Here is an 18,536-nt window from a genome sequence, read left to right on the forward strand (position 1 = left end):
ACACCAACACTGCTTTCCTACTGGGAGAGAAAGGCGTGACTGCCAGATTAGGAAAGACTAGACGATGAGAGGAAAGGATTTTTGGCAGCTGTTTATTGGAAGTGCGTGGCATGGGTTTGGGTTATTGGAACTGTGGGAAGAAATGTGAGATTGACTCCTACCCTCTGAGAGTATAAAACGTAGTTTTGGGGTAACTGGTTGGGGCAGTGGGAGGGTTAAATAAAAAGATTTAGAATGGAATGAAAGGTAAAAGAAGTCCAACTATAAATAGGAGTTCAGAAAAGGGAGAGCTCAGAGTAATTGAGAATATTTCATTAAAAAGTGGGACCTCAAGACCAGTTTCAAAATCATGCTTCCTCTGTGGGAAGGAGGGATGTGTTTGGAGAGCGTGAAGGAAGGAGCAACATTGGTAAGGCCTTAGTCTCTTCAGCTACTGATGGGTACATGGATGTTGGTGGTATTGTTCTCTAGGCCTTTCTATATGTCTTATACTGCTTAAACAGTTTATTTTTTTGTTCTGTTGCTGTGGTGTTTGTTTTTTACTGAGGTATCATTCACAAGTTAGTTCACCATTTCAAAGTGTGCAGTTCATTGGTGTTTTGTTCACATGTTGTTCAGTCGTCACCACTATCTAATTCTGGAACATTCTTGTCTCCCTAGAGATGCCCCTTAACAGTGACTCCCCATTCCCTTCCCCATCCAGCCCTACGCAACATCTAACCAGCTTTCCGCCATAGATCTGCCTATTCTGGACATTTCATGTAAATAGAGTCCTTTTGTGTATGAATTCTTTTCAAGATTTTCATGGTTCACCCATGTTGTGACATGAATAATCCATCATTTTCTTTCTTTCTTTCCTTTTTTTCTAGGGCCAGATGTCTTTAGTTTTCAAAAAGTTCCTCCAATCATTTTGAAGTTCAAAATGGGTTAGGAAACCACCTTTGGCTATTACTTTTCTTAATTCTATTATTTGACTTGGAATAAAGCTGATTTTTATAAATTTGTCAATAACACCTTACTGAGCACTCTTCAGATAATAATGTTTATATTTTTATTGTGGCAAAATATATGTAACATAAAATTTACCATTTTAACCATTTTTAAGTGTATAATTCAGTGATACTAAATATATCCATCATCTTGTACAACCATCACTATTATCCATTTCCAGAGCTTTTTCATCTTCCCAAAGGGAAACTTATATGCATCAGACAGTCTTTCCATATCTCCTCCTCCAACACTTGGTAAACTCCATTCTACTTTCCATCTCTATGAATCTGCCTATTCCAGGTTCCTCATAGAAGTAGAACTTTATATCGGTCCCTTTGTGTCTGTCTTATTTCACTTACCATGATGCCTTGAAGGTTCATCTGTGTTGTAACATATAAATGAATCTCATTCCTTTTAAAGACTGAATAATATCCCATGATATGGATAGACCACATTTTGTTTATTCACCCATCACCAATGGACATTTCAGGTCATTTCTGCTTTTGTACCATTTTGAATAATGCTTTAATAAACCTTTGTGTATGAGTTTTTGTGTGAATACCTGTTTTCAGTTCTCCTGGGTATGTACATACCTGGGAGTGGAATTGCTGGGTCATATGGTGACTCTGTGCTTAACTTTTGAAGAACTGCCAAACTGTTTTCCAAACTGGCTGCACCATTTTACGTCTGCCAGTAATATGTGAGTGTTCCAGCTTCTCTACATCATTGCCAGCACTTGTTCTTTTCCATGTTCTTTTTTTTTTTTTTTCCATTACGATCATCCTGGTAGGTGTGAAGTACTGTCTCATTGTGGTTTTATTTGCATTTCCTTAATGACAAATGATGTTGGACATCTTTTCATGTGCCACTAATTTGTCTGGCTGCTTTGTAGAAATGTCTACTTTAAAATTGAATTATTTGTCTTTTTACTGTTGAGTTCTGAGAATGCTTTTCTAGTCTGGCAGCTAGACCATTCTTAGATTCACAATTTGCAAATATTTTCCCCATTATGTGGGGGAATAACTTTCTTGATAGTGTCATTTGTTGCACAAAATTTTGAATTTTGATGAAGTCTAATTTATCTCTTTTTAATTTGGTTGTTTGTGCTTTAGGTGTCACAAGTATGACACCACTGCCAAATCCAAAGATGTGAAGATTTACGCTTATGTTTTTTGTCAAAGTGTTTTATCATTTTAGCTCTTACATTTAGATCTTTGATCCATTTTGAGTTAATTTTTGTATAAGGTGTGAGATAGAGGTCCATATTCATTCTTTTAGATGTGGTTGTCCAGTTTTCCCAGCACCAATGATTGAAGGCTAGGCTACTCTTTCCCCCTTTGAATTGTCTTGGCACTTCTGTCAAAAATCAATTTGTGTAGTTGTATGGGCTTATTTCTGAATTCTCAATTCTGTTCTATTGATAGATATGGCTATCTTTATGCTAGTACCACAGTCTTGATTACTATAGCTTTCTAGTAAGCTTTGAAACACGAAGTGTGAGTCCTCAAATTTATTCTTCATTTTCAAAATTGTTTTGTTCTTTTGGTTGCCTTGCATTTCTGTATGATTTGAGCATAATTTCTCAACTTGTTAATTTCTGCCCCCAAAAGCAGTTGAGATTTTGATTGACATTGCCTTGAATTTGTGGATTTGTTTGGGGAGTATTGCCATCTTAACAACATTACATCTTCTAATACCTGAGCATGAGATGGTTTTCACTGGTTTAGGTCTTCTTTGATTTCTGTTGATGATGTTTTGTAGTTTTCAGTGTACAAGTTTTATACTTCGTTTCTTACATTTATTCCTAGGTATTTTGTGCTTTTGGATGCTCTTGTAAATGGAGTTGTTCTCTTAATTTCCTAATTTTTGAATTGCTTATTGCTAGTGTATAGAAATACTACTGATTTTTATATATTGATCTTGTATCTTGAAACTGTGCTGAACTTGTTTATGGGCTCTAATAGTTTTGTGAGTGTGTATTCCATAGAGTTTTCCATATACAGGATCATTTCATCTGCACACAGAAATAGTTTTACTTGCTTATTTGCCTTGCCTGGAACATTCAGTACAGTGTTGAATAGAAGTAGTGAGAGGGACATCCTTGTCTTATTCCTAATTTTAGAGGGAAAACTTTCAGTTTTATCATTAAATGTGATATTAGTTATATGCTCTTCATCAGGTTAAGGAAGTTCCCTTCTCTTTCTAGTTTGTTGGGTGTTTTTATTATAAAAGAGTATTGGACTTTGTTGAATGCTTTTTCTGCATCTGTTGAGGTGGTCTAGTGGTTATTGTCTTAATTTTATTAGTATGTTGCATTATATTGATTGATTTTTACATATTAAACCATCTTTGTATTTCTTGATCATGGTGTATAATCCTTTTTATATGCTGCTGGATTCAGTTTGCTGGTATTTTGTTGAGACTTTTGTGTCTGTATTCAAAAGGGATATTACAGTTTTGATTTTTTTTGTGATGTCTTTGTCTGATTTTGTATCAAGTCAATACCAACCTTACAGAATGAGTTGGGCAGTGTGTCCTCTTCTGTTTCTTGGAAGAATTTGCAAAGGATTGGTGTTAATTCTTTAAACATTTGGTAGAATTCATCAGTGAAGCCATCTGGTCCTGGGCTTTTCTTTGTGGGGTTTCATTTTTTAATGCAAGGTGCAGAAGATTATTTATAGTACAATCCCATCTGAGAGAGAAAGTAAGTCTTTTTAAGGCTGTATCTGTATGCTTGTATTTACACAGAAAAGTTCAGAAAAGATGTACAAAAAAAGATATAACAGCAAAGGTTATCTTTGGGTAATGAGATAGAACTTAAGTCTTCTGTGCCTTATATAAAATTACAAGCATGTATTGCTTGGTATATATATTTTTTTTCTTTAAAGATTTTATTTATTTATTTATTTGACAAATAAATAGGTCACAAATAGGCAGAGGCAGGCAGAGGGGTGGGGGGAAGCAGGCTCCCCACTGAGCAGAGAGCCCAATACGGGGCTCCATCCCAGGACCCTGAGATCATGACCTGAACCAAAGGCAGAGGCTTAACCCACTGAGCCACCCAGGTGCCCTATTTTTTAAAGCCTACTTAGAATGGCTAACGTTTGACAATTTGCTCTTTCATCCACACAATGAGTTGCCAGTGCTGTGTACTTGCCACTGGCCTTGTCTCCTTAGTAGCTCAGTCTCATAAGGCCCCTGCCTCTCCAGCTTCGTAGTCTGCTGCACCCCTTCTCTGTTTCTTTTCCATCAACACCAAATTACCTATCAGTTCCCTGAGAATGGCCCACAGTTATGTGCTACTGGGCTTCTCTATATTCTATTCTCTTCCCTTTCCCTGCCAGCCCTTCCCTTTATATCTTTGAAATCCCTTCCAAATATCAGTTCCCTTCCTTCATGAATATCTTCTAACTCACTCTCCTCCCTTCCATTCTTTACCCAAGGGGAGAAAAAACTCCCCCTCCTGCTGCCTCTCATACAGTACGCATATTTTTCGTACTGAACTTTGTATTTACCCTGCATCATAATTACTAGTTTACATATATGCCTTTCCTAAATGTACAGTTTTATCCAATTTTGTAACCCAGAGTTTAGCACAGAATCGATGCTCAGAAGTACTTTGAATTGAATTCATGAGACAAGAAAAGGCATTGTGGGTAGTGGCATTGTGGGTAGTCATAACTGGCCTTTAAAGGCTCACATTGCTCATGTGAGCAAAGGCCAGTTATAACATGGCAAGACAGGAAGATTCACGCTGGGAAATACAGTTGAATGATTTCGTCAAGGCTGTTTGGTCATGGAGGCTTTTGAGATCCAGAGAGAGTGGACTCCGTAGGTAAGCACCAGTGGAATGGAGAGCTCTTCTCACTTACTTCGAGTCTTTGCTCCATGGACAACCTCCTTCAGAATGAGTCACCTCTCTATTCACATGTCCCCTGACCCAAGTATTCTCTGTCTCCCCTTCCCTCATCTTCCTCTTTTTCCATAGCTCTTACCACATTGTATATCATTTACTTATTTGTTATTTTTTTTTAATCTGTTGTCTTTCTTCCCCATTAGAATATAAGCTTCCTGCACCATGGTAGCCTTGTTCACTGCTGTTTTTCAAGCACCTAGAACATTGCCTGGAACACAGTAGGGATGTAGAAAACAGTTGCTGGGTGAATGAATCCCAAGTTAATGAACTTCAATATCTTGTCCAGAACTGGCAGAGTACAGCTTAAGTATAATTCAAATATGTTTCTGAAAGAAAGAAAGAAATTTATAGAAGTACATAAAATTGCTAAGATAGTACACATTATGTGTTATGTCTATAATCTGGGAGCAGGTCAGGGGAGGGATGGGAGGGAAAGAAAGACACAGTGTCTTAAGGTTTCTTGCCTTAGAAACCAGCTTGGGAAATCAAAATTATAAATACATTTAAGTTTATTTATTTCTTGCCTAGAAAAATGTTATTGTGTGTGGTGACTAATTCCCATGCTTTAATAATTTCTCTTTTTCTTTCTCCACAGACCTTTGTAGTATTAAACAGAGGGAAAACTCTCTTCAGATTTAGTGCCACGCCTGCCTTGTACATTTTAAGTCCTTTTAACCTGATAAGAAGAATAGCTATTAAAATTTTGATACATTCATATCCTTTTCTACAAATGTGGGCTGAGTGCAGCATTTGCATGGTCGCCCGTATATAGAATATGTTTCTGAGCTTTGACAATTGAATTGTATATTAAGTATCTTATCAGTAGTGTCGTTGACAGTAGTGTCGGAGCCAGCAGTTTGTGTGACCTTCTGCCAGATCCTGGACTAAGCTTCAGCCAACTCTCTTTTCCTAGAATGATATCACGGGAGTCCGGAATTTTGTTGGTATCACGAGAAGAGGCAAATCAAGACACTAACCTGTAACTGAAATCTTACTCTTTAAAGTGCTCAGAGTTCAGTCATTTCATCCTGAGGCAAACGATTCAGTTACTTTTTTTTTTTTAAGATTTTATTTATTTATTTGACAGAGATCACAATTAGGCAGAGAGACAGGCAGAGAGAGAGAGAAGGAGCAGAGAGCCCGATGTGGGGCTCGATCCCAGGACCCTGGGATCATGACCTGAGCCGAAGGCAGAAGCTTTAACCCACTAAGCCACCCAGGTGCCCCGATTCAGTTCTTTAACACAAGTTCAATGCTAGAATTTTTTGGAAGGCCACTTCTTGAGTATAAAGAGTTCAATGAATGCTTTAGAAATCTGCCTTGAATATTTCTGATTTCTTGAGCAGTGAGTATGGAAAGTGCCAGAGACAGTTTCTCACATTAAATGGCCCCTTCGTATAGAGGTTTAGATCCAGATTGCAAGCCTAATATGAGTCTCTACTCACATTTTCCCCCTCTTCAGCAGAAAATGCTCATTTTCTCATGTGGCCTGACTTTTATATCTTATTAATATAGAAGAGTATATGACAGATGAAAAATTATGTGATGAGTTTAGCAACTTTGCATAGTGACTTTATATTTAATGGTTGAAATTTAGTTTGTCAGTACTTAGTCCCATGCTCTGAAGGATATTGTATTCTCCAATTGGGATGAGGAAAGTGGCGATTGGAACTTAGTAAATTGGTTGGCCAAGCTGTTGGCGCATTTTATTGACTCTAAGAACTTAGCAACCCAGTTCCGAAATCTGTGGTTTACAAGAAACATAGTTCTGAAACTTAAAGGTTTACAAGGAATAAATAATTCACAGTGGACTTATTCCCCTTTTGTTGGATCAGAAGGCAGCATCTTTTTCTCTTCTAACTGGATTGTGTTATTCCTGGAAGAAAAGTTGAGCTGTAATGAAGAAAAAATCCAGCTGTAAGAAGTATTTTTTCTTTTAAAAACTCCATTAGTAGAGGATGGTGGAAGCTGTTAGCAGAGAGAGAGTTAGCAACAAATGGGATATGGTTTCTGTGCTTGTTAAAGTGACAGTTTTTTGAGTTTGAGTAACTCACATACTGACCTAAAGGAGTTTATTTTTTTCTCAGTAGACAGAAACAGAAAGGGTTGAGAAAAATCTTGGATGGAATGGAAAAAGCAACAAAATGGTTTGCTCTCCATAAACATTCCTGAGCACCTTCAGCATGATCAGACGCATCTTCCCCATTATCTAATTCTTAGTATGGTGCTGCATATGTCCTTGAAATCCTCACCCAACAGGTCGTGACTGGTTTCCCAAACTGTTCAGATGCCACACCTAGCGGCTGTTGCCTTGCCCTCTAAGGACAGCTCAGCCCTTTGGGGACCTAGGAGCAAAAGCGAACCATTGTGTTCTACCCCTGAAACCAACATAACAGTGTGTGCCAACTATACTTCAATTAAAAAAAAAAAAAGTTAACCATTAATTGCATGTAGGTTTCCAAATAACTAGTTATGCAAGACAAGATAATTAACTTAACAGTAAATGAGTACTGAATAATATAGATTCAATTTAATGTGTTTTTTTCACCTGATGATTTGGGCATCTGGTAGACCGGTAGATTTCTGGTTACTTTGTACACTGGGATTTAGAGGCTTATTCCATAGCTGAGGCTGAAGAGGAAAGGGGTGGGGGGAGATGATTTATCCAAAAGCAGTAGAGCAGTGACAGCCCTTTTGAAAGAAAGAGAGTGGCTCTCCTGCTGTGTCCACCCACAGTTCTCTGGTCAGGTGTGGATACATATGGCGGCATTCTGTATTCATGGTGGCTTTCATTATCACCTCGCCGTTTCCTTGTCCTCTGTGCTTTGTCTCCTTTCAGGTTACTGACTTAATTCTCATGATACCCAATGTGAAATGTGTTTGCTTTCTGAGGAAGAAAATAGGCCAGATTTTGTATATTCTCCCTTGACTCTTTTCTACAGTATTTAGCATGATCATTATGTGCACTATTTTGACCAACTGTGTATTCATGACTTTTAGTAACCCTCCTGAATGGTCGAAGAATGTGGAGTAAGTAGCTCATTTATTTATTTGTCTGCTTGCTTGTTTTAAAGATTTTTACACACCAAATCTTGCTTTGCACAGTTTATCCATCAAGGAAAAAAATTGTTTTTTCCCCCCACTCTTTACTTCACAGAGAAGGGTGAGGATCCATGTGGAATTTAGGAAATATCCTTAGAAGTCAACTCTAGAAAGAGAAAGTGCATTCTGGAAGTTACTGCCCTTCACCTCCACCCTTACCTGTGCTGGCCAATGCCTTTGACTTGGCTGCCCCAGCGCCATCTTGTGCCCTCAGTTAGTCCCTCATGACACTGCCTCTCCAACATGAGGTTTCCTTTTTTTTTTTTTTTTAACTTGTCTTAAGTTAAAAATAGCTCTGGGGCCTCCTCACCTGGTTCAAAATGATCCTACTAGATGGCACCCAGTACAGCATTCCAGAGTTCTTGGTTTTGTGTTTCTTAAGTTTCCTTCAAAGCATCCCTTTCTCTTCCTTCCTTCCTTTCTGCTGCATTGGCTGTGCCCGTTCCGTTTTGTCTCTACTAGTTGAAGCCACATTTCAGGCACCGTTACCTTCAAGGATTCATTTAAAGTTTCTGTCTGTTTGGAAATTACCTCAAACTCTCCATTTCTTTGACAGGTACACATTCACAGGGATTTATACATTTGAATCACTAGTGAAAATCATTGCAAGAGGTTTCTGCATAGATGGCTTTACCTTTTTACGGGATCCATGGAACTGGTTGGATTTCAGTGTCATCATGATGGCGTAAGTTGTCTGCTTACTTTACTGCATTTCTGGGTGTGATTGTGTATGTGTGGCTGTATTCCTGGTTGTGTCTGTAAGTGTGTTTATGGCCAGTTATAAGAGGAACTAATGGACAACCATTTAAGGCCAAGCAGGCTTTATGCCTGTGATTCTTGCTTGTGAGGACAATGACAGCATGTTTCCATGGGAGAAGGAAAGCCAAGGTTTTACAGCAAGGACAGAAAGTAGCAAGTGATTTTCCATTGACATGCTCTCATATTTTCTTCCCCCTTATAACACTAATCAAGGTTTGCCTGCTTATCACCATGGGGCCTTGGTGAAGATTTGAAATTTTTTAGGTGTTAACCTTAACCTGAAAATCAGTTTCTTGGATAGGTTATATCGCATGTAATTTCATGAGGCTGGTCCAGATGTTGCAGACTTGAGAGCACATTTTAAAATTAAAAACATGAGCCAAGATATCCAAACTGGTCCCTTCCTAAGGAAGTAAGTACTGACCAGAAGTTCAAATTATTCTGAGAGGGCAGTATGACCCCACCTTAGTGTGCTAGCTGCATGTTTGTATACCTGGATCTCCTTGGGAAATGTAACTGATGGTTGAAGAGTTAGAGAAGATTTAACTATTTGTATTTTCAGGTGTGGAAGCACTCTGTGGTATGGTGGGGAGTAAGGGCGTTGCATAGATTATGTGTGTGCACGCAGATGTGTAAGAGAGTGAGTGCATCTGTATATATACAGGTCTGAGTGTCAGAAAGATGGGTTTCAGCTGTAAAATGTGAATGAGTGAATGCTATGCATTGAATATTTGAAACTGAAACTTTGACTTTCTGTTATATTAAGGCAATTTCCAGCTTTCCAACATTATGAATGCACACTGGTGTTCATTTAAAATTTAAGTGTCCTTGCTGGGCACAGAGCTGGTGATAAAATGGGCACTTAACACACTATTTTCTTTGATCCCATGATCCTGAGCCCTGCTCTTGTATGTCACAGGCACTTCATCTGAGGGTGTGACTGCAAAGATATGCATGCAACTCTTCGATAAGTCATATATGTAGACATTATGGCACTTTTGCCATAGTCAATAGGGAGCTACTTGATGTAAATTTGTTTTTCTGGGGCTTCAGCTACAGAAATTTGCCTCCTTTTTCCTAAGAAATTATTCACAAAGCTTGGGGACATAGCCTTTGATACATCCTGGCCTGCCTTTTTGCTAAAAATAATGAATGGACCAAGAATAGTCATTCTGATTGGGATCCACACAGCACGATGCTGATTAAGAGAGTAAGCCCTCAGAACCTCCTGGTTGTGTCAGTTCTTTCAAATATTCTTTTGAATTCTCCTTGCCCAACTGAAAAAAGAAATGTGTTCTTTAAGTGTTTATATTTGGAAATTTTCTTTTTCAACAACAAAAAGAATGAAATCATAGCTTGTGTATAAGACCCTTTCTTCCCCCCCATTGTCAAACCCTCGCCCAGTGGTACCATTACAAGTTAACTTTGGTTTGATTCTGCAGGTATATAACAGAGTTTGTAAACCTAGGCAATGTTTCAGCTCTACGCACTTTCAGGGTACTGAGGGCTTTGAAAACTATTTCGGTAATCCCAGGTAAGATGGCCCGGGGTTGGTGTTAGGTGTTGGGTTAGGGCCCTGACGTGACGTATTGTACTTTTTGTTTTGTTGTGGTTTTGTTTTTTTTTCCTTCGGTGTTTGTGTTCGTGTCTGTGTTTGTCATTTGTGTCTGTGTGTGACCTCCCTTACTACAGATATGTGACAGAGTTTGTGGACCTGGGCAATGTCTCAGCGCTGAGAACATTCAGGGTTCTCCGAGCTTTGAAAACTATCTCTGTAATTCCAGGTGAGAAAATTTACACACACAATGGACTGCCTCATCGCCTCTTTGCCCTCCATTCATTGTGTCCACCACATTCTAAACTGGTGTCAGCACACTTGATATGGCCTTGCATTCCGCATGTTCTTCCTGGGAGACGTTCTCTGGAATGGCCCTTTGGTCCTCAGGCCCTTGCGATGGCAGCGCTGGCCAGGCATGCAGCCCCCATTCCATCCATGCTTTGAGAAAGCACGTGCTGAAAAATCACTTGGATCCTCCAGTATCTGAAAAAATTGTCACAGAGCTAGCTGTCTCTTTAAACATTGATCATTTGCTTCCTGGCCTCATGGAATTACAGTATATTTAACATTCACCATCATCCCATTGCTTGTGGTTTCTAGGCTTCCTGTCGCATGGTTTGCTGATGGGATGTTATTCAATGAACTATATACTTTCATTATAACTGTGTTAATGGACTTATTTAACCACAGAAGACACCTACCCTGTTAACTAGTCCAGTTTTAGAGCCAAATTGAAGAGCCTTGGAGTTAGTGAACAACTTTAGTAATCACTATCACATCCTATTGCTGTCTGTTTCACTGGAGTAAGAACCAGTAGACATCTACTATGTATGTATTCAGAGGCCATTCTCAAACACAAATCCCAATGAAAGCTTGTGCAGATGCTGTTAAAAACAGTGAAAGGTAAGATAACATACATACATCTGAATGTATGGGCAAACAACAAGGACAGAAACTTGAGAAGGAAAAGGAATCAATCAGTGGGTGGCTGTGAAGTAGTTAACTGACAGTGGTTTCATAATTTTTGCCTTTTTCTTTTTGGTCCTGGTTGAACTAGCCAAGTGCTTCTTAACCTTTTGAAAGTTTTAAGTCCTTTCGAGAAGCAGGGGAAAGTTCCCAGACTCTACTGAACCCCACCCAGGGATCCCACATTAAGATCCTTAATTTAATTTAAATCCTTACTACCAGGTAGTACTTAACTATTTTTTCCAAAGGCTGGTCTTGAAATTTGGAAGGGAAGATATTTGAGCTAGTCTTGCTAGCCTGAGATACACAGGCAGTAACATGGCAGAAATCAAGAGTGTGCAGTTGCTGGCTGGTCTCTGGTTCCATTCAGGGGCATTCAGGGAAGACACCCAAGGGACCAAGCCTCCCACTGCACTCTTATAGAAACAGGGACATGAAGAGCAGAGGCATCCTGTTCCTGGCATCACATGGCTTCTCTGGTGGCCGACTCAGAAATATTCCTCTTTCCCCCTTTTCAATTTTATCTAAATATCAGAGACAGAGAGAGGGAAGCCTAAAGATAGAGTCCTGGAGAGAACTGGCTTGGAATGTGGCTTTCTGAGAACCTCAAGAAAGGTAAACCTCAGTTTCTCCATTTACAAATCTAGGCATGAAGTGGGCCAGTAAATTCAGGCCCTACTAAAAATGAGTTCTTTTCTAGTTAGTAGTGGGAGCTTTCTCCCTGTCAGCTAAAGGCTGGGCATCAGCTGGAGTACATTCTTGGCAAAAAAACTACAACCCTGAATTACCAAGGTTCAGTTCCTAGCCATTTTAAATCCGTTTGACAAAAAAATGAAGCTCATTCTCCAGGCAGCGTCACACAGCTCACTGATGGTGGTTTAACCCTTAGGCAGGACTTATCTTATTTCTTCAGGCATCTGGAGCACCAAATCTGTATTTTCATCTTCTCTCGGCTCTCTTTCTTCTCTGGCCTCTTTTAAATATGATCCCATGTTTTCTGCTCACTTCCCCCAATGTACTCTGCAAGGCATCTGTCTCTTTATGTTCTTGTGATCTGAAAACTTCTCTTCCAGAATTAAATTGGAAAGCTGCGTTCTGTTCACTAACTAGGGCAGCAGATGCTATCTCTGGTCTAGCTTTTAGCTTCTGTCTCTGCTATACGGATAGCTTCTGACCACAGCACTTCTGCAAGGTAACTCTTGACCGGGATCAGACTACTTATCCTTATTATTAACCTGTCTATCTGTCTATCTGCAAAATCTATTTGTAAACACAGAGTGGTGCTCTATCAGTGATTTTTGTGTAGCAATTATTATTATAAAGAAGAAAGCAAAACCCAAAGAAAAGGTTTGTATCAAGCCTTAGACCTCCACTTCACAATTTGAAATAGATTCCAGATTCCTGTTTCTAGAAGCACCCCCACTCGAGCTGGCTTTGCGAAATTAGCTGGGATGCAAAATAACTCTAATGGCTAATAAAGCCAGTAATAGATCTGTCTGTGAGTGGTGTAATTGGTATTTGAATTAAAGTGTGACTTTTCATGCCAAGTCCTTTCCCTCCCCATTCTACTTATAGAAGACTGTGGCCCTGTTCCTACCTGCCTGTTAACCAGCTCTCCTTTCAAGATGGGAGCACCATTGCATGAGTCACTAGACCTGGTGCCATCCCTTGACTGGAAATCTCAGTCATTCTGACTCTACTGTAGAGCCAGGCCTTAGTCCCCTCTTAGTGAAAGCCATTGTTGTGCATGCCAAGTTTTCTCATGGGTCAGTTCAGTGGGACTGGGGCTCTCTTTACCTTTTCTTGTCCCCAGTTTGATTGTAGGCTTTTGCGAAAGCTGCCAGGAACAGAAGCAAAGGCAACCACATAACTGACATGAGGTCTGCAAGATCCCACAAAGCCTTTAGCTCCCTTCACGAGAGTTCTGCCTTCCTGGATAGCTCACCCACTCACCTGCCGTCCCTCTTAGAACTTTTGGTAGATAGTCTAAATGTGTCAGTGAGGTCAGGACTCCTAGAAGGTGGGGTAATGCAGTGCACTGGTTAGCTCCAGCCTTTTGGATAAGGGCTGCTTTGATTTAGAGCTTTCTAGTACCTGAGAAAAGACCAAACCCACATTCTGACCCTTTTTATTTGCTGAGTGGAGACCTAGATACATATCACACATGGTGTCCTTTTTGCTTCCGAGGCCTTGGCTTGAAGAACTGTGCATGCAAACTGTAGTTACAGGAAAAGACCCTTTCTACATTTTCTTTGGTCCAGAATTTGCTGGATTCAACTCGACATTGAAGTATTCTGTGTCAAAATTCATGTCTTAAAACTTTGTTTTCAGGGCGCCTAGATGGCTCAGTCGGTTCATGGTCCAACTCTTGGTTTCAGCTCAGGTCATGGTCTCTGGGCAGTGGGAATCGAGCCCTGCATCAGGCTCTGTGTTCAGCACGGAGTCTGCTTGTCCCTCTCCCTTTGTTCATCTCCCCCCACCGCCGTCTCTCTCTCTCTCTCTCCCTCTCTCTCAAATAAATAAATAAAATCTTCAAACAAGCAAATAAACAAAACTTTGTTTTTGCTTTATATTCATTTGGGGCCTGGGCATAAAAATGAGCTTCTGAGTGACTTTGTCAGAAGTTTGATCTTCTACGTGTTTTAATCGTGTGCCACAGGACTGACATACCCAGAGAAAGCATGGAAATCTCAAAGCAGGAATCTTGAGTTTTTCCTATTGAGTAGCATTTAGTGGTGTAAATAAAACCAGTTGGAACAGCCTTACTTGCCAATTGCTTCTCATTTCTATCATCGTTTCAGTGACTCCCCAAAAGCACTGCATTTCTATTTGCCAACACTAGTTTAATATCATTTTGCTTTTTTTAGAGTTATAATTTTTTATTATTTTTCTTTTTTATTTATTTTATTATTTATTTTATTTATTTTCTTTATTATTATTATTTTTTTTAAATTTCTGTGCTTTCATTTCTGTTACTTTCTCTCCTTACCTGTGGTATCAGGTAAGAAGCAGGAAAAAGGTTGGGTCCTTCTTCTTCCCACCCTGGTATTCACAAAGGAAGCATTTTCTTTAGACACATGCATTATGAAGATGGCAATTTCTGCTGCACAGTGAAGGGGGATAAAAAAGTGTTTTCATACTATATTTAGACTCCTTGTTTCCTTTATAATATTCTAGTTATTAATCCAGTGCTTCTTGTATTTCTCCTTTTCCCATTGCTTCTCAGAGAAGATAACTGAAGTTGAACACAATGGTCCTAAATGGGAAAACACTGGAGTCTCACAGGCTCCCACCGACCCACCTTTGGGAGCTAGTTTAAATTTTGTTCAGACTTTGTGATGCAAATTTGGTCTTGGAAATAAATCTACTGCCTCCAGATCTCTCCCAAATTATTCTTGATCTAAAGAACCCTCAAGAATATCATTGTGAGGCTTGAACCTGCAGCAGGAAAATTGACCTGGCACAACTTTACCCTAGGGCTTGTCTGGACGAAGCCAGACTTTGGAAATTGGGGAACTTTTTCCCCCTGGGGTGAGAACTGCTTGTTACTGCTCTTGAGACCCATTCCAATGTTAATTTTGTAGAATTAGCTCATGTGGCTTCAAACCAGACAGATTTCTCAACCTGAGCCACAAGCTAGGAAATATAAATTTACTTTATTTATGATCTGGCATTACCGCTGTGGAAGATTGTGATCCCGGGATGCATGGCTGATTTCTCCGGACTTGGCACATAAGCAGGCTTTGTTTATTTGTCCAAGGGGTTGGATGTCGTGAAAGGGGACAGGGGTTCAGATGCGTTTAGATGTAGCAGCTTCACTGCTTCTCAAAATTCCTCAAGTGTCCCGACTTCCTCTCTGGTAGCTGACATTTCTGTACGTTGGGTCCAGCTGTCTTTTCTTGATCTGTAGTAAATGTATTAACTGCTTCTGCTCAGACTCATCCCATGCTAGTTAATGTTAGCCTTTTCCAAGAGTTCTTGCTGTCCAATTTGCCCCCATGTGGCTTCTGTTGCACACTCTGTTGTGTAGGAGTTGTTTGAAGGAGCATTCTGCTCTGTTTGGGATAATCAGCTTCCAGTCAGTATCTTGCTTATTCTGGTGTGTGGTGGTGTGAGCCAGTAGAAGAAGCAAGGCAACTTCTCCTCACAGCCAGAACAGTGGCATTTTCCATTCTTGTACACATCAGGTCAGGAATTCCACCAGCAGCTTCGCACTTTATTGACCTGTGTTGGTGCTAACAGGGAGCACTTTTGCCTGGCTACATTTACTAGTGCGTGTCAGTCACTGCTGGCAAGACTATAGAGGCTGAGCTCAAGAAAGGCATTATATGAAAGACCATCAGGTACATGAAAAGATGCTCAACATTCCTAGTCATTAGAGAAATGGTAATTAAAACCATAATGAGATATCAGCTCACATAAGTTAGAATGGCCATCATCAAAGAGACGCAACAGCAAACGCTGGCATGGATGCGGAGAAAATGGAGCCCTTGCACGCTGTCAGGTTTAGTAAATTGGTGCAGCCACTATGGGAAGCAGTATGAAGGAACCTCAGAAATTAAAATTAGAACTACCATATGATCCAGCAATTCTACTTCTGGGAATATATCCAAAGGAAAAGAAAACACTAACTCAGAAAAGATATCTGCACCCCATGTTCATAACAGCATTATTTACAATAGCCAAGACATGGAAGCAATCTAGGTGTCCATTGATGGATGAACAGACAAAATTGTGAGAGAGATACACAATGGAATATTGTTCAGGTACGAAAAAAATGAGGAAGTCCTACCATTTTTGATAACATGGATGGACCTTGAAGGCGCTGTGCTCAGTAAAATGAGTTGGACAGAGAAAGACAAATAAATTCTATATGATCTCATTGAAATATGGAATCTAAAAACAAACAAACTCATAGAAAAAGGATCAGACTTGTGGATCCCCGAGGCAGAGTTGGGGGGGGAGGAGTTGAAGGAAGTTGGTCTAAAGTTACCAGACTTCCAGGTATAAGAAAGTGCTGGGGATATAGTGGACAACATGATAACGATAGCTAACATCACTGCATGATACATGGGAAAGTTGTAAACAGAGTAATTCCTAAGAGTTCTTATCATAAGGAAATATTTTTTTTCTTTTTGTCCTCTTTTTATTGTATCTATTTGAGAAGGTGGATGTTAGTTAACCCTATGGTGATAATCATTTCACAGTATATGTAAGTCAAACAATTATGATGTATGCCATAAACGTCTACAGTGATGTATATCAATTATTTCTCAATAAAACTGTGGGGAGGGGGAGAAAGAAATGCACTGATAGCCCCATCTCCATAACCTGGTGTTGATATCTGCAGATATGGTCCTTGACAATCATCAACCCTAATGGAAGGAAGAAGAGTCTTGGTGAAGGCCAGATGACCCAGTGACCATTTACATTTAACATTGCTGTGTAATTGTGTGTCTACCTCGGCATGCTAACATTATGCCACACCACCTTTCTTCCTGTGGGACCTGGATGAAAGTCTTGGAGAGTAAATTTTTAGATGGCCATAGTTAGTATTATTTAGTGGTTATTCTTGCTTAGTTAAGATATGTTTCTCTGAGCCCCTGTGAAGTAAAAGCAGCTGAATACCATTTCCAACTTGAGTTTTTACCTTAAACTTCTTAGAGTTGAAAAGCTTTCACCAACACGTTGATCTAAACCTCAGACTTCAGAAGAAAACGCTTCAAGTGTTTTGGGTTTTTTGTTTGTTTGTTTGGGTTTTTGTTTTTGTTTTTTTTTAGCCTTCTTGACTCATGTTTACAGATTTCTTCAGCAATATCTTCTGGTTTATGGAGAAAAGATTTTAAACCCGCTGATTGAGAGCATTAAGGTTTATCCCCAGGAAAATGATGAGTGCCATGTATGGTTGGTGCATTAGTCGATCATCTTTGGTGGCAAGTGAAAGGATACATGAAGGGCTGGAATGTTTTTAGGCTTCTGGAAGCCAGGGAAACCAGAATGCAGAACCGGAAAGCTCCAGATACCAGGAAGTATTTTTTCTTCATGTTTTCTGTCTCCATGTATCGATTTCCTTTTTCTGTCTCTTAGCTTACTAACTGGCTTTACTTCTCAGACATCCTAATATAATGATAGAATAGGGCTACCACTTATTTCCCAAATTTACATGTTATCACTCCTTCCACTTGTAAAGACTACTGGACTATCTTTTGTCCCGTTCTAAGTTCCCGGAGGAAAAGGATGAGGATTTAGGTCAGATGTCCACCCTGACATCTGGAACCTACTAACAGATGGTCACTTCCTGCAAGTAAGGCTGCTAGGGTCCCAGCTTTGTAAAAAGGGATAATTTGAGCCTCATGGCCTGGAATTTCCTGTTACATACATGGTCTTTGAACTGTCTAGAGAGTTCCCAGTGCAGGAAAATCAGATGAGACTCATGCTAAAATTGTATGTTTTTTTAAAAATTTGATTGATTGATATCACAAATGCATTGGTTTGACTGTTTTGTAGTATTACACTCTTGTTGCTAATACAAACGACAGCTTACAGCTCCTTTTTCCATTCATTTAAAATGGAAATGGAAATGGCCTTGAACAATCATCAAGTGTTCAGATCAGTGATTGTCTGAACCCTTCAGGGGAGATATAAGCTCTCCTTAAAGAAATACAGGAAAAGAAACTACAACCATTCTTTAGTGACATATTCAACTTTTTTTTTTTTTTTTTTTTTTTTTTTTTTTAATCATGCTTTGGCTTTGAAAACAGAGCTGTGTAATTTTAGGAACCTAGAATTGAATTATTGACCTAGTATAGAGCCACCTCAACCAAACCAAATACAATGAAGGACTTTTCTATTCCTTAGCAACTTATAAAAGTAAGGCCCATAATACTGGAACAACATGTACTTCTTTTTAGTTGCTTTCTGTTTCATACCACCAGTATCTTCTTCTTTTTTTTTTTTTAAGATTTTATTTATTTATTTGACAGAGAGAGAGATCACAAGTAGGCAGAGAGGCAGGCAGAGAGAGGGAAACAGGCTCCCTACTGAGCAGAGAGCCCTATGCGGGACTCAATCCCAGGACCCTGATAACATGACCTGAGCTGAAGACAGCGGCTTAATCCACTTTGAGCCACCCAGGCACCCCCACCAGTATCTTCTTACTTATCTGTGTGACTGTGATACAGCTCTCAGGCCTTCGGAATAAGATTGAAATTTTAGCTGCTTAATCTTGAAGAAATAAATATCTTT

At 39.6% G+C, this 18,536-nt stretch overlaps 1 protein-coding gene across 2 annotated transcripts in view; it reads left to right on the forward strand.

Moving 5' to 3' along the window:
- Positions 1-18,536, forward strand: part of SCN8A (sodium voltage-gated channel alpha subunit 8) — a 175,938-nt gene that overhangs the window by 76,200 nt on the left and 81,202 nt on the right. For both annotated transcript variants that reach the window (XM_059403160.1, XM_059403158.1), the window contains exons 3-6: positions 5,502-5,619; positions 7,846-7,936; positions 8,565-8,693; positions 10,460-10,551. In XM_059403160.1, the coding sequence (XP_059259143.1) occupies positions 5,502-5,619; positions 7,846-7,936; positions 8,565-8,693; positions 10,460-10,551 (430 nt within the window). The remainder of the gene's footprint in view (positions 1-5,501; positions 5,620-7,845; positions 7,937-8,564; positions 8,694-10,459; positions 10,552-18,536) is intronic.

This window comes from Mustela nigripes, chromosome 6 (genome assembly GCF_022355385.1).
Source record: "Mustela nigripes isolate SB6536 chromosome 6, MUSNIG.SB6536, whole genome shotgun sequence".
NCBI lineage: Eukaryota > Metazoa > Chordata > Mammalia > Carnivora > Mustelidae > Mustela > Mustela nigripes.